The 13,641-nt window shown below is 50.3% G+C and overlaps 1 protein-coding gene across 1 annotated transcript in view; it reads right to left on the reverse strand.

Annotated features, from left to right (window-relative positions):
- Nucleotides 1-13,641, reverse strand: part of B4GALNT3 (beta-1,4-N-acetyl-galactosaminyltransferase 3) — a 67,863-nt gene that overhangs the window by 4,368 nt on the left and 49,854 nt on the right. The window contains exons 6-19 of the mRNA XM_040595036.1: nucleotides 13,142-13,242; nucleotides 12,727-12,794; nucleotides 12,098-12,176; nucleotides 11,590-11,656; nucleotides 9,681-9,824; nucleotides 9,157-9,266; nucleotides 8,170-8,270; nucleotides 6,853-6,929; nucleotides 5,294-6,302; nucleotides 3,436-3,734; nucleotides 2,898-3,051; nucleotides 2,070-2,142; nucleotides 1,451-1,604; nucleotides 581-707 (exon numbers count right to left, since the gene is read on the reverse strand). Coding sequence (XP_040450970.1) covers nucleotides 581-707; nucleotides 1,451-1,604; nucleotides 2,070-2,142; nucleotides 2,898-3,051; nucleotides 3,436-3,734; nucleotides 5,294-6,302; nucleotides 6,853-6,929; nucleotides 8,170-8,270; nucleotides 9,157-9,266; nucleotides 9,681-9,824; nucleotides 11,590-11,656; nucleotides 12,098-12,176; nucleotides 12,727-12,794; nucleotides 13,142-13,242 — 2,563 coding nt within the window. The remainder of the gene's footprint in view (nucleotides 1-580; nucleotides 708-1,450; nucleotides 1,605-2,069; nucleotides 2,143-2,897; nucleotides 3,052-3,435; nucleotides 3,735-5,293; nucleotides 6,303-6,852; nucleotides 6,930-8,169; nucleotides 8,271-9,156; nucleotides 9,267-9,680; nucleotides 9,825-11,589; nucleotides 11,657-12,097; nucleotides 12,177-12,726; nucleotides 12,795-13,141; nucleotides 13,243-13,641) is intronic.

Genomic DNA, 13,641 nt, shown 5'->3' on the forward strand with positions numbered 1-13,641 from the left:
CTGGTCAGGAGTGTCCTGCAGATGCCAGGCTAGGAGGAAAGACAGTTGGCAACATGGGATTGTTCAGGATGCTAGTCTTTCCTGCAGTCATCTGACAGAAAAGACAGGACAGACCCCAAACCGTAGAACTATAAACCCAGAGACGGAGGATTTGTACAGCAGAGATCCCTCATCATAAGCCTCTCAGAAATTGCAACTGTACCTTGTGATCTTTAAATGTCTCTCTGACAGTTGCTCTTCTGCATAATTGCTGTAAGTCGTACGGGAAGTCTGAGGGACCCAAACCGGACCCACTGTGCACCGCACTGCTTGAAGAGGGCAAAGTCTTCACGATCACCAGCGCCTGAGCTGCCCGTGGCCAGCCAGCAGCGTGGCTGGGAGGCACCAGGAAACAGCTCTTGCTGTCCACTCGCCTACTAGGTTTGAGGTCAGGACATGCTCAGAGACTATCCCTCGCTGACTAAACTTATGGTGGCATTAGTCACCTCAGTCTCCTCAGATCCCCAGTCCCCTGGCCATTGGTCCTCCAGAACCTAATGGGTTTCCCCTCTGCAAATGAATGATGACAATGGATGCCTACCTGTCCAGCAGTTCCCAGTCCTCTCCTCCCCAGCGGTCCCGAAATTCTTTTGTGTTCATGCCTCCAATCTTGTCCAGGTCAGACTTGTATATGCCCAGGAGACCAAACCCATTCACCTCCCAGTAGCCTGAGGACAGCACAAAAGACACACAGGTATGTTGGCACTTTGAACCACTGATGACTCCAGCAGGGCTGCTGGAGTGAGACTCAAGCTAGTTTTAGCACGATGTTGACACCAGAGAGTCAACAGCACCAAGGCAGAGCCAACCATATTAAAGCCTTGGGAAGTGATAAAGGCTTGCAGACAGACAGCATGGGCTGTCCTGTGAACTTGTTAGCAGAGCCTCTCACATCCCCTGTCTGGCAGCGGAGTACCTAATGTACCTGGACTGCCCCAGCTTCAAAGGGTCGTCCCTGTGCCTGGGTGGCTCAGAATGGCCACCTCTGTCTACAGGAAATCCTACTCAGACGGTCGGTGCCACTTCCCTCCCCCTGACTTGGGCTGGCTTCCCTCACCCCTGGGCTACCAGCTCTCCTCAGGACAAGCTGTGGCCCCTAAGAAAAGAGAGAAAGGGACAGAAAGGAGTAAAGGTGGGGTTTTCCAAATTCCTCAAATCCATAGGGAGCCCCAGGAAATGACCAGGAGAAATGTCATATAAAGGGCTCTGCTAGCAATCTGATCTCAGATTCCAAAAACCTGACACTGTTAAACCCCATTCCATCTCAAATGCACTCTCACCTAGCGGCCCTGGAAGTACCTTAAGTGCCAGGTCTCAACAGCCCCAGAGGAACAAATCTAGAGGTGGCAGGCACCCTCCTTCTTTCCCCGTTCCCCAGGGTCTGAGCCAAAAAGGCTCCACTCCCTCTTACCGTCAGGCCACTGTGGGGACATGCCACAGTGCAGCCTCATGACCATGGGTGCAAAGGCCATCTTGCCTTCCACGCAGTGCTTCCGGATTGAATCAATGACTCCAGCTGGGAAGTGGATGTGGAGGTCACACAGGAAAATGATGCTGTGTGGGTCCTGGAACCAACCACGACGGTTGGGAAAAAAATAGGTTGACTTTATGTAAGTCTTTCTTGAGGGGCAGGAAGACAGAGATATGGGAGTTGAATTAAAGAGCCATTCATTGCTATATCAGAAACTGAGACCCTAAGGGCTGGCAAAAAGGCCATTGAGTGGCTATTCAATGATGGGTATGAAATACTATGACTATGACCTGGCAGAACCAGTATCACAAAGCTGCTACTGCTGATTTCCCTCCTGTCTGATAGTCCCAGCAAGTGGACCAAGAACCCACAAAAAAAGAACAGGCTCCTCAGAATAAAGGGGGACACCCTTACTCTGGAGGGACAGGAAACACACCTACATTTGCTCTGGTCTGCTAGGCTATTCTCTTCCCTAAAAACCAGTGTATGAAAGGCAGAGGCAGAGCCAGACACGTACAAAAAAATTCCCTGTCCACCCCAAAGCCCTCCACAGGCTTACCGTCACGAGGTCTATCCCCGCCTGCAGCCCAGCAGAACGCTCAAAATTTCCTGTCAGCTTCAAGTATCGATAGCTGAGGGTCAGATGGGAAAGAGCAGTTCAGTGCACGCATGCTGGCAAGCACAGAAAGCAGCACTGGAGTGGTACACCGCAGGCATCATGCTGTGGAGCTGCCCTTGCAGCCGTGCACCCTCTCGAGGAGGAAAGCCTTTGCTGTGTGAGTGTACAAGCTCAGTAGCGCTCCCGTTCCCAGTGTGCCCCGAGGGTCTCCCCCCTGTGCAGCAAGGATAGGGCAGTCCCTGGCAAAAGTCTTCTCATCTCTAGTCCAGCTCTATCCTAGGACGAGACCTGTTACTGGGAACCCCTGGCACATAAAGGAAATGACCAGCCAAGGATGGTTCAGATCAGAGTAGAGTAAGCCAGAGAGTTACTCCAGCAAGCAGAGTCCCCAGAGGCCTCCACTCTCTCTGTCCCATTTCTCACAGCTTGCTTGTCTACTCTGTCGTCCCCTTGCCCCATCACTGTTGAGACTTGCTTTCTCTTCTCTCTTGCAAACTTGAACAAAAGCCAGGAGAAAAGAGGCACATCTGGATGGATGACTACAACAAGTATCGCCTTACAGTTTTATACCACTATTATATGCAGCATATGTCCATGTATATTATAACAACAATATATTCATGTCTGTGTGCAAGGTCTGGATGGATGTTATCGTTGGGTTTCCAGCTGCAGGAGGCTGTGGCTGGTCAATACATGGAGACGGGCAGATATGCTGTGTTTGCAGGCACGTGCAGGTAGCAGCTTTTCATGACCAAGCAGTACTCTCACCTGTGCAAAGCAGACCTTTTCAGAGCCTTCTCTACATCCATGTCATCGCTGCTGTAGTCTGTGATGATGATGTTGAAGTATGGATCCTTAGTGACTCGGAACAGCTCTTCCATGTCAGAGATGAACTGCAGCACCCAACGTGCCTGGTTTTTCACTGGTTGTATTGTAAGAGGGAGAGAATCAAAGCAAAACTTATTTCAAAAATGGTGTGGCTTCTCAATAGGCAAGGCTTCTTGCCTCCCCTCAAACCCTGCTAAACCTTGCAGGGATGCTGAAACGGGCCCAGGCTGAAAACCTGGACAAAAATGCCCAGAAATCAGTGTGGGTTCTTTCCCTGACAGGAGTTTTCTTTGCGCTTATAAGCCATAGGAGTTTGGGCCCTGTCATGTTTCTGAGGGGGTTTAACTTGGACAGAATAGGAGTTGGAAGTGACCCAAACAAGATGGTTGAGGCCCAGACCCACTGTTCAGGACTGCCCTTCACGGGAACTGCCCACCGTGCCATCCCTCGATGTCCCAGGGAGGCAGGTCCCCCTTACCTGGCACCACGAAGTGAACCATAGCACGGTGGTTCCAGGAAAAGCCTTGGGGCCAGCACAGATCTGGCTCATTTGCCACAGCCATCAGGTGCCGCCGGCGACCCCATGCCAGGTTCCTCATCTTCCTCTCCTCCTCCTCCTCGCCACCAATGCCCTGCCAGCCCCGTGCAAAGACATACTCGGAGAAGCGGACGAGCCGCTCTCCCTGCTCCAGCAGCTCCAGCTCCAGCAGGTAGCGGCTGCCCCGCATGCGGTCCTGCCGTTTCTCCACGTTCACGATACGCCGCAGCTGGAACCGCCTGCAGGAGATACAGCTGGGGTGGGCATGTTCCCCGTACACCAGCCCCTTTCCCACCTCCAGCCCATTCAGCTCTGCTAGGCTCTTTCCTCCCAGCTAGTGCAAACCTTTTTGTCCCCTGCTTCCCCCTGCTTCGCCACACTGCTTCCGAAGTCCCATGGGAAGCTTTAGCACCTGTTTCCTAAATCCACAAGCATGTGGGATTAGACCTGGGATTCCATCCAAGAGAAAATAGCCGGCAAGGGAAATGAAATGAAGGTGACACAGAAAATAACAAATGTGTCTGAATGATTGTAGGGCTGGTAATAGTGAGTGTATTCAACACCTCCTACAATGGTCTTGGCACAGGGAGTTTGTTTGGGCTAGTGAATTTGGCTCATAGCAGCTGATCAGCCAGAAACACGGAGCTGGACTGAGCAATCATACAGTAAAAAGTGGGGTGAGCTGTAGGTTCAGAATGGCCAAAACAGGATGAAATGCCAGGTCATGGCCTTTCAGATCATAACAAGAGTTTCTGCTGCAAAATGGACGCTCATCAGTTAAAAATGCTGAGAAAAGCGCATGTGTACTGATCAGTCACATTGTGACTGTGACTGATGTGACCCTGAAAAAACAAATGTGATCTTAAGATGTAGCATTAGAACTACTTCCAGCAGGGATTGGGAACTAATAAGACCCATTCTATAAAACATGCAGGACAATGGTCACATACACAGGAAAACTAACTCAAACTGAAACCTGCATGGAGAACAACAGATAGGAAAATTATGGAAATTGAGGCCATCGCAACAGAAGGGCCAGGAGTTGGATTGTTTGGCTTCTAGAGGCTCAGAGAAGGTACACCTGTTTGCCACAAAGGCAATGAAGATGGTGTCCTGAGAAGAAAGAAAACTATATCAAGACCATGTAAAAACAGAGTACCAGCAAAAGCTGATCTCCAGTGGGTCATCAAAGAAGTGAGGAGCTGAAACATCTTCCCAAATCAGTACTACGATGCAGAAATCTAGCTAGTTTTAAGAAGGAGGTGCACACATTCAGCTAACAGCGTAGGGTACTTGGTTGTCTCTCAGGTCAGTGTACTGATCCACAGTATCTGGTAAGTCCTTTCTGGTCCTATGTCCCAAGTGATTCACAAGTTGAGATGTGGCAAACATCAAAGCACAAGCACAAGGAGCTCCAGTCCTACTTCATATCAGCAGGGTTTCTTAATCTCCTGCTGATAAAATGCTCATATGTGCACTCAACACCTACCCAAGCCAGCAAAAGGCCAGTGATGCCAGCTCGATGAAAACCTCCAATCTTTCATGTTTACTGCCACCAGCTGCTGGAGGGCAATATTCAGCCCCCAGACATGGTCTGGTGTCCAACAACTCCCATTTCTCAGCCAAAAGAGGTATTTAAAGCCTGGGTTTCTACACAGATTCCTTGCCTGAAGTCTTTATTTTCCACATCTAGTTTACCCTCTGATTCCCACTAGCTCCTTACACAACAGGTATTCCCCGTGCAGCATCGTACACCAGCTCTGGGACACCGCCCCTTGGTTTTTACACTGTGCCTTACCCTTTTGTCCTTTGGTTGAGCTTCTTCAAGAAGACACGTGTGACTTCCAGGGCTTCCCTTTCTCTTAGCAGCAAGTTTCCTGACGTGTTGCATTTCAGGTCAATCCAGTCTGTGCGCAGCATATGGAAGTCCAGGTTGCTCATGCTGAAGGTCTGCTCCCACTTCACCGCCTGGTCGAACACTGGTACGTAATCGAAATCCTCTTCATCTTCCTCCTCTGGTTCCCCATCTGCCTCTTCCTCTTCCTCTTCTGCTGGCACAGGTCCAGACTTGCCCTGCACAGGAGATGCCACCTGTGCCTCTCCTTTGCCCACGTCCTCACCATTGTCCGCCTTCTGCTCAGCAATGTAGGACTCCACTTGGTTCAGCCACTGCGGCAGCCCAGGCTGCGGGCCGGGGCTGGCAGCGCTCACTGTGCGCCCACCAGCTTTGCCAGACACTGGGCCACCATTCCTGGCTGGCACGGTGCCTGCTGGCTGCAGCCCATCCTTAGCGGTGCTCAGGTCTCCTCGAGGTCTCATCCTTTTGGGAATTGTGACCCCTGAGTCCCTAGGGCCTCCGAGAGGCTGCTGCCTTTGAGACATGGTCCTAGAAGGAGGGTTTGCCTTTTTAACAGGCGCTCTCCCCTGGATGACCCTGGCGTGCTGTGGAGGGCTCCTGGAGTTGTCTTTGACACCAGCTTTTAAACGGGGTCTCTTCATTATTGGCTTCCCCTCTAGGGCAGCCTGGCTAAGGCTTTGGTTGGCAGACACCAGTGTGGCTGATTTGACACCAGACCTCTTTGTCCTTCTCCTCCGTAGCCCCTCTCCTACATCACCATCCACCACCGAGAGGAGCCGACGGTGCTCCCGGAAGGAATAGTCCTCACGAACGTTATCGCTGCCCACCACGCTGCTGGGATCGTTGCCTGCCAGCTTTGCTCTCCCTGTGCTGGGGCGCTTGGGGGGACTGGTATCCTCCATGTCCTGCTCCGCATACTGCAGGTCGTCCAGGTTCCCCTCCTGGGAGCCTGCGGGAGTAACTGCAGTTACACCTCTGGCACCCTCCCGCAGCCTTCCCCATCCTGACCCAGGCACCCACCCTGCTGGGGGCAGCTACTCTCACCTCACCTCAGCATTGCCTCTCCTGCTGAGTGGGTGAGAGGGACAGGGATGCTCTCACACACAGGAACTGTGCTCTTGCTGGCACCTACCTCCTCAGCACCCTATGAGCCAGCGCTGCCAGACGCTGTGGAGGTGTCTGGCTTTGCCTTTAGCTGTTTGTCTGGCCACAGCTTTGCAGGGCAGGTGCAAGTATAAGCTGCCATGCCGCACACCTTTGGCTCCGTTGCTTCTGCCCACATTTTTGCTGGTATTGGCCACTGTTTGGTGACTTCCCAGCCTGCCCTTAAGAGAAGTGGAATTGGCAGCAAAAATCTCCCAACCACAGCAATCTGGCAGGGAATGGCTGTGACCTCCTTTGTACGGAAAGTCAACAGCTTCTTTAAGCTGGTGCTGGAAAATCACACACGAAAATGACAGGTAAAAGGATCCTCCAGGCTCTGACATTAGGGCCCCTACCTGGCTGGTCTATATTTTCTCCAGAGTCCAGGCTCTTCTCTGGCCGATCCATTTTCATGTACTTGTAAAATCCAAATCTGTGAGAGGGAAGGGCAAAACACGAGTTGGATGAAAGCTACTTTTCCCTCTCCAAATAAATTACGGCCACTGCTTCAGAGGTGATGGTCCATTATTATACATCTACCCAGCATCTCTAGATCCTCCTTTTCCTATCACCATCACCATCTTTCATATCTTTGTGCAATCAGATCTTACTCTGCACCGTCAAAGACACCCATTTTCCTTGCTCATCACCTCAAGCCTCTCCGGTATTTTCTCGTAAGTGCAGGAGGAAATCCCAGTATAAGTACCCTGAAACACTTCTTTAGCCTCCCTTAAAGCTTGCTTACGATGTAGCGCTCACCAACACAAGTCATCATGCTGCAAAAGCAGCCACGGCAGGCAATTGCAATGAACTCGCTCTCTCTTCTCTCATACCACCACTGTGTGCGTGCTGTCCTCATATGCCTATGCTTCAAGCTTTTGGGAGGGATTTCCAGGACTGTTTTCCTCCATGTGCACTGAAGCCAAGCAAAATGGGCCCCCTAGTTCCCAAATCCTATCACATTACAAATTAATTACCAAAGCAATAAACCTGAGTAGCACCTTCCAGCCCATGGCAGCCACCTTCTCCACCCTTCACTATGAACCCCAGTCCCAGGAGTTCCCTCCCAAACCTACAATACGGTGTGTTGTTCCAGCCTTCAAAATAGTCCTGTAGGAGGAAGAAGATCCTGAGCACGGGGAAGCCACCACCAGTTATCTCATTGGAAAAGTGGCTCTCCTTATCCTGCAAACAAGTCCTCCCAAACAGAGCAGAGTGTTCACACAAGGTGTCTGCCTGTTGCATGGGGGAAGACACGAGTGATGGCTCCCTCACAGGGCCACCGCTGGGAGCTGGACCCCAGTAAAAAGATGAACAACATGCATTTCTTTCCCCAAAGAGATGCCTGGTGGTGAGCATGGTTTGGTTTTCACAGTGACAGCTATCAGGAGGCTCCAGCTGCTGGATCCCTGATGTAATGGAACAAACATGCTCTGACTCAGCTACTGGGTTAATAGAGCAAGAGAAGCATGGCAGCTTCCCCTTGAGACCTAAACATAGTTTCACTTAAAGGAAGCCTAAGTTACTGAAAGAAACTAAATGCTTAATGTTTTGCAAGGCTTAGGGGATATTTAAGAGAGTCCTACAGAAGTGAGTATGAAATTCCACCTCAATTCCAGCCTTCAAATCATCTCCTCCCTCCCTGCTAGAAACCCACATTTGCAGCATCCTACCTTTCCAAGTAATAAGGGTTTTCCTGATAGAAGCATTTGTTGTCTTTCTCCATGTGGCTCAGGCGGCTGTAATCATTTGGGTAAACAAAGGATAAATGAACCTGGGAAGAAACAAGGAAAATAAAGTAAAATCCTCATAAATGCCACATATCAGTCACAAGGTGACCAAGACACAGCTGCAGGGTGACAAGTTCTTTTGAGGGAGCAGGGGTTGCTTACTATTTGCTTCTCCAAGGCACCCAGCAGCAGAGTGCAAGAACTGAAAAAAGAAGGAAGCATGCTAGGATGTGTGCATGGGTGTGCCTTTTTCTCTTTCTCTCGCCATCTGTTTGTCCACCTCTGTAATTGTGCATTTAAGTCCTCTAACAGAGCAAGAACTAGCTGGGGCAGAGGTGGGCAAGTTCTCCTGAAGAGGTGCAGGGGATCACAGGAGCCAAGGAAGCAGGTGGGGAGACCTCCAGGCAAAGCTGAGGGAGCTGGGGCTGCCCTGGCTGTGAGCCCCCTGGGGAATGCTGGCTTGCACTGGCATCCAGGGAGGGCAAACCATGCAGGTGACCCGTCCCCAGCAGACCTCAGAGCCTGCTCTGCTATGCAGGGGATTAATCCCTGGTATGCCGCATGCCCCACAAATGTGAGCTCGGCCTCAAGACTAGTTTTAAGCTTGTCAGGGGCTTTAGTAGTTCACACAGACTACAGTTCACCCCGTGGAGAATAAAATCCTTGGCCTTTGTGAGGCTCTGTGTGAAGGCAAGCTCAGCTTTCTGGTTTGAGGTCCAAGGGGCTCTGTAAGACACACACACTTGTACCCCAGTGAGACCTGTGAGCATCTCCCTTTTCTTGGTATTGCCCTTTGGCATGTACTGGGACACACAGTCAAATCTGCCCAGGAGCTTCAGATCAGTGGAGAGGTCCCCGTGGTTAATGGGGTCTCCCTCTTTCCTCCTTGTGTTCCCCTGGGCAAGCAGCTGCTTAAGGAATAAAACTTACAAACTGGAGTCCCTGGTAGCGCTGCAGAGGAAATCCATTCACCAGGTAGCTGGGCTTGTACGGGCAGTCTGGCAAGGCTCGGCGCACACGAGACTTGCTGAGCAGAGGCACTGAGAAGAAGAAACACGTAGGCAAGCGTTGCTGGGGGAGCCCTGCTGCAACCAACGCACCAGCTTAGCTGCTTCTGTGCCTGGTTTCCACTTACGCACATGAAATACTAACAGAAACATAAAGCAAACTATCTTGCACAGCTCATTTCTTTACATTCCTCTACAGCACTTACATGTAAGTATTATGCCTGGGGATGTTGTGTGAGATGGATGCCAAGAAAGAGGAGCTGGGTTTAGTTTGTGCTTTGTCTCCTACCGTGACTGATATTGTATGCTGCCCCTCTCTTCTGACTGGGGAGAAAAAAAGTGTGGCCTTTGATAACCGTGGTGTAGGAGGGCAATCTTTCTCAGCTGTGCTACTGCACGTGCTGTGACAGGCTGCAGCTACCTCCTCGACCGCTTTGCAAGTCTTACCTTTGTAAAGAGTGTCCCGGGGGTCAGGCTTCAACATGTCAGCTGGGTGTGCCTTGCTGCCTGCGCTGTCAGCCCGACGGCTCGTGTGACTGGCCAGCGTCTGTGGGATATGCCCAACCTCATCCATCTTTAAAAGCGTCTCATCTACAAACCAGAGAGACAACAGAAGGGGGAGGAAGGGCTAATTCATCCCCTGTCTCAGTAAGCACCCCTGTCCAGTGTTCAGCCCTTTCCAAATGGCATTGCATCCACGGCACTAATGCTGTCTCTGGCGTAGCAACGCCTAAATGGTGCTGATCCGGAGCTTCACTGCAAAGACACTGTGGGAAGGAAAGGCTTTGACTCAGAAAGCTGGAAACACAAAAGCTGTGGGTAGGAACATGGCTACCGCCGAAAGAAAATAAACGCAGTGATGAGTAATGGAGGAAAATGACCTCCTGCCTTGGACACACCAGCAGCGGTATGCTGAAGAAGCCCCATGCTGGCAGGAATTACTGGACACTTCTGAATTAGTACTAAATTTCTTTTAAAAGGAGATAGAAAAGATGAATGGGAGGAGAAACCTGAGGAGCAGAGCTTTCTCCTGGACTGGAAAAGGATCAGGACCCTGGGGCGAGGCCTTTGGTGGCCAAGGATGGTACTCCAGCCGGGGAACAGTGGCCCAACAGTAAGCCAGTAAGCAATGGGAAGTTTAAACTCAAGACTGGGTGTTGGTTATGTTTCTTCTTGGGTGTCGCTGCCAAAGGACTTTCTATCTCCACGATCTCACTCTGAGATAAGGGTAACAGTAAATATCCAGGAGGGAAAGGCAGCACACTGCCAAGGGCACGGGTTACTGTTAGCAACTTTTGGGGACTGAACAACACGGGAACCCAGAAGGAATGGGATGACACGTGAAATAGCCACGTGCCGATACGGAAGAGGGAAACACCGTTTGGGCAGAAGGTGCCAGACAAAGATGAGACTGCAGCACTGTACCTCACTGCAAAGGGATCTTCTGGGATTTGAGTCTTCCCTTCTACAGGGAATTAATAAGAAGAAAAGAGCAGAAGGAAAAAGGATGGGGACAGAAGACCTATCAGAAAGCCTAGTCCTCATTTCAGAAAATACAGCAGCAGGCTGCAGTTCAAGACACGGCAAACAGATGTCTCAATTACATCAGTGAGTCTTCTAGAGGCAAAAGCGTTGGCATGGAAAAAAGGCCAGAGATGTTGGAAGGCGAGAGTGGTAGATATGGGAAGAGGGAATGCTGACAAAAGAAAGTGATGCTGACAAAGCTAAATAAGGGTAACCAGGACTAAGAAGCTCCTTAACTGATAAAGGCATCACTTGATGCACTAAGAAGGGTTTAAAAAACAGGAGGGACTGAGCTGACGTTCTTGCTGCAATCCAGTAGCAACCTGAAGACACCCGAGGCTGACTGACAGAAGAAAGCAGCATCCCCCAGTATCACTAGTGTATCCCATTGTGTCCAGCACCCAGAGTGAAACCTTCTGGAAAAGCCACAGAGGCCCCTTCTCCCCGGTTGTGTCCAGCTGCCAGCGCATCCCCACAGCTCCCGTGTTATGGGCCTCAAGTCCCCTCTTTCTCTCTGTGAGTAACCTCCATCCCATGTTACTTTCACATCTGGAACAGTTCTCACCCTCGCAGACTCTACTTTCTGCCCCTTCTTGCTGCCTTTAGATTTCCCTGAAATAACGTTCCAATTCTACGTCCAACTCTCCTATATTTAATAATGAGTCACAGTCTCGCCCAGAGGTCTCTCTCCTGACCTGTCTCCACTTCTTTCCTGTAATGATTTGTACACATGGTATTTGCCTGGCTAGACTATGACTGATGGTGCAACGCCGCTGATACCTTTTGGAAGCATGGGGAGGTGCTCAGGGAAACCTGTGGTAAAGATACTTACTAGAAAAAAGCGAGAGGTATTGGGAGTCAATGACTTTGAACTTCGCTTCTGGGTCGTTCAGTCTCCACTGGAACAGAGGAACACATTAAAATGTGTTAAAATTACTGCTTATGGAGTTATCTGAGACTGAACAAAAGGAACAGGCACAAGATGCTTTTTCACCAGATGGGCTCACAGCTTCTGCTTTCTCCTTACCATGACCGAGTTTACCTAGCAGCACAAAACTGGGAATGAGCTGAGATCCCCCAGGGCACATCCAAAGCAGGAAAGGACAAAGAGCTGCAACAAGAGCCCGGAGAGGGCAGAACTATCCCAAGCAAGCAGAGGAAAGGGGCCTGACATGTGGCCAGGACTATCCCACACAGAAGTAGGTAAGGGCTCTGGAAGGGATCAGATACATCTCATGCAAAGAGGAGCTGGGGGTTGGGAAGGGAGGGAAATCGTTACAAACGTCATTCCTGAGCTCTGCAGGGACGCATATACAGCACAGCCATTTGCACAGACTCACTGCTACTTCCACATGGTCTGTTCCTTTGTCATCCTGCTTGTGCAGCACCTCAAAATAGTACCTGCCTGCAGCTGACAACCTGTGAAGAACAAGGTGTCTGTCACCAAAAGCATTAAGGAACATTTCTTAGCTTGTCAGCAAACAATGAGCAGAGAGCAACCACACCCATGGAACAACCTAATTCTCAGGGTGAGCGGGGTTAGGACTGCCAAGAAAATCCAGATGCTGACAGTGAGATAGGTAGCTTCTCTGGTGCACCTGGAGTGTTCCAGACCCTTCTCAGTTAATTCTGAATAACCCCCTTTCAGTCTTGCCTGTTGGCTTTTGCCTCCAGGAAACCTGGCCTGTTCCAAGGCAGGAAGCTTGGGATACAGTTCAGATAGAGTCTGGATCTGCTGGTGGCTGCTTCCTCCAGGGAAGAAAAACTTAGTGTTGCATTCCTGCAATAAATCAGCAAAGCAACTGGCACAGATGTGGATGTGTCACTTCAGCTTTGGCAATACCCCAGACTAATCCCTTTCTCTATACTGCTAAGTTCTTCAGAACAAGCCTGGGTTCTTTATTCCTGCTCTTGTGATTTCCTGACCATGTGCAGAGGTGGCTGGGAGCAAGGGGCTCTGCTCACTCACCTCACCATCTTTGACTGTTGGCTGTGAAACTTTCCAAACTCCCCTGGCGCAGTCCACTCCTTCCCTGTCTGCGAAGAGACAGAAGATGCTCTAATTCAGATTAGTTTCTTCCCCAGTTACTGTGTTGGGAGTGACAAAGAGGGAAAATTGAGCTATTCTTCCTGGTAAGTTGTGAGATCCATAACCCATGGACAGACCTAAATCCCTTAGTCATGAACGTGGGGCTTCCAACAGCACTATCAATACGTAACTGGCTTAAGGTATGTCATGTCATACCCATGTGGCATCTATGATGGTGGTGTCTGTAGTTGGAAGAAAAAGTAACTTGAGCAGCCCAAGGAAGTATGTAAGGGTTCTCCATCCCCAAGGAAACATTAAAGCCTTGATGGAAGAAGCCACGCAGCATGCACTGTACCTTGCCTACACTGGCCAGCAGCTGGAGACCAGAGGTCTTTTCATCTGGACTCAGCCAGAACTCAGCATTGTCATCCGCAGCAATGGCAAACTGAAACTCCCCTGTCGAGAGATGGAGGGAGTAAGCAGGGCTCTGAGGTAAGGCTTGTGCACAGAATGAATTCTGCTCCTGTGAAATGCTGTCTTCACTATTTTTCCTGGTGAGACTATACCTTCCCTTTTGTTATTACCACCCCCACCCCTTGGAACCTCTCTGAATTCTCTAACTCTGCTGTGATTGAAAACAAAACTTTACAGATACAACTGGTTCATTATCCCTCTGGCACTGGCATCACCTGACATCTAACCTGGAAAGCTAAGAAGTACATGCGACGTCTCCCTGCCCCCTCCTTTATTTTCAGAGCAAATTTTTGTGTGAAAAGCGTGTTTGGATGGAGGAACGTGCACATGGAGCCACAAAAGGAGACAGAGGTGCTTAAGTCTCACTGTTCTGGCTGGAGT

The sequence above is a fragment of the Falco naumanni genome, chromosome 5 (assembly GCF_017639655.2).
Source record: "Falco naumanni isolate bFalNau1 chromosome 5, bFalNau1.pat, whole genome shotgun sequence".
NCBI classification, from domain to species: Eukaryota; Metazoa; Chordata; class Aves; order Falconiformes; family Falconidae; genus Falco; species Falco naumanni.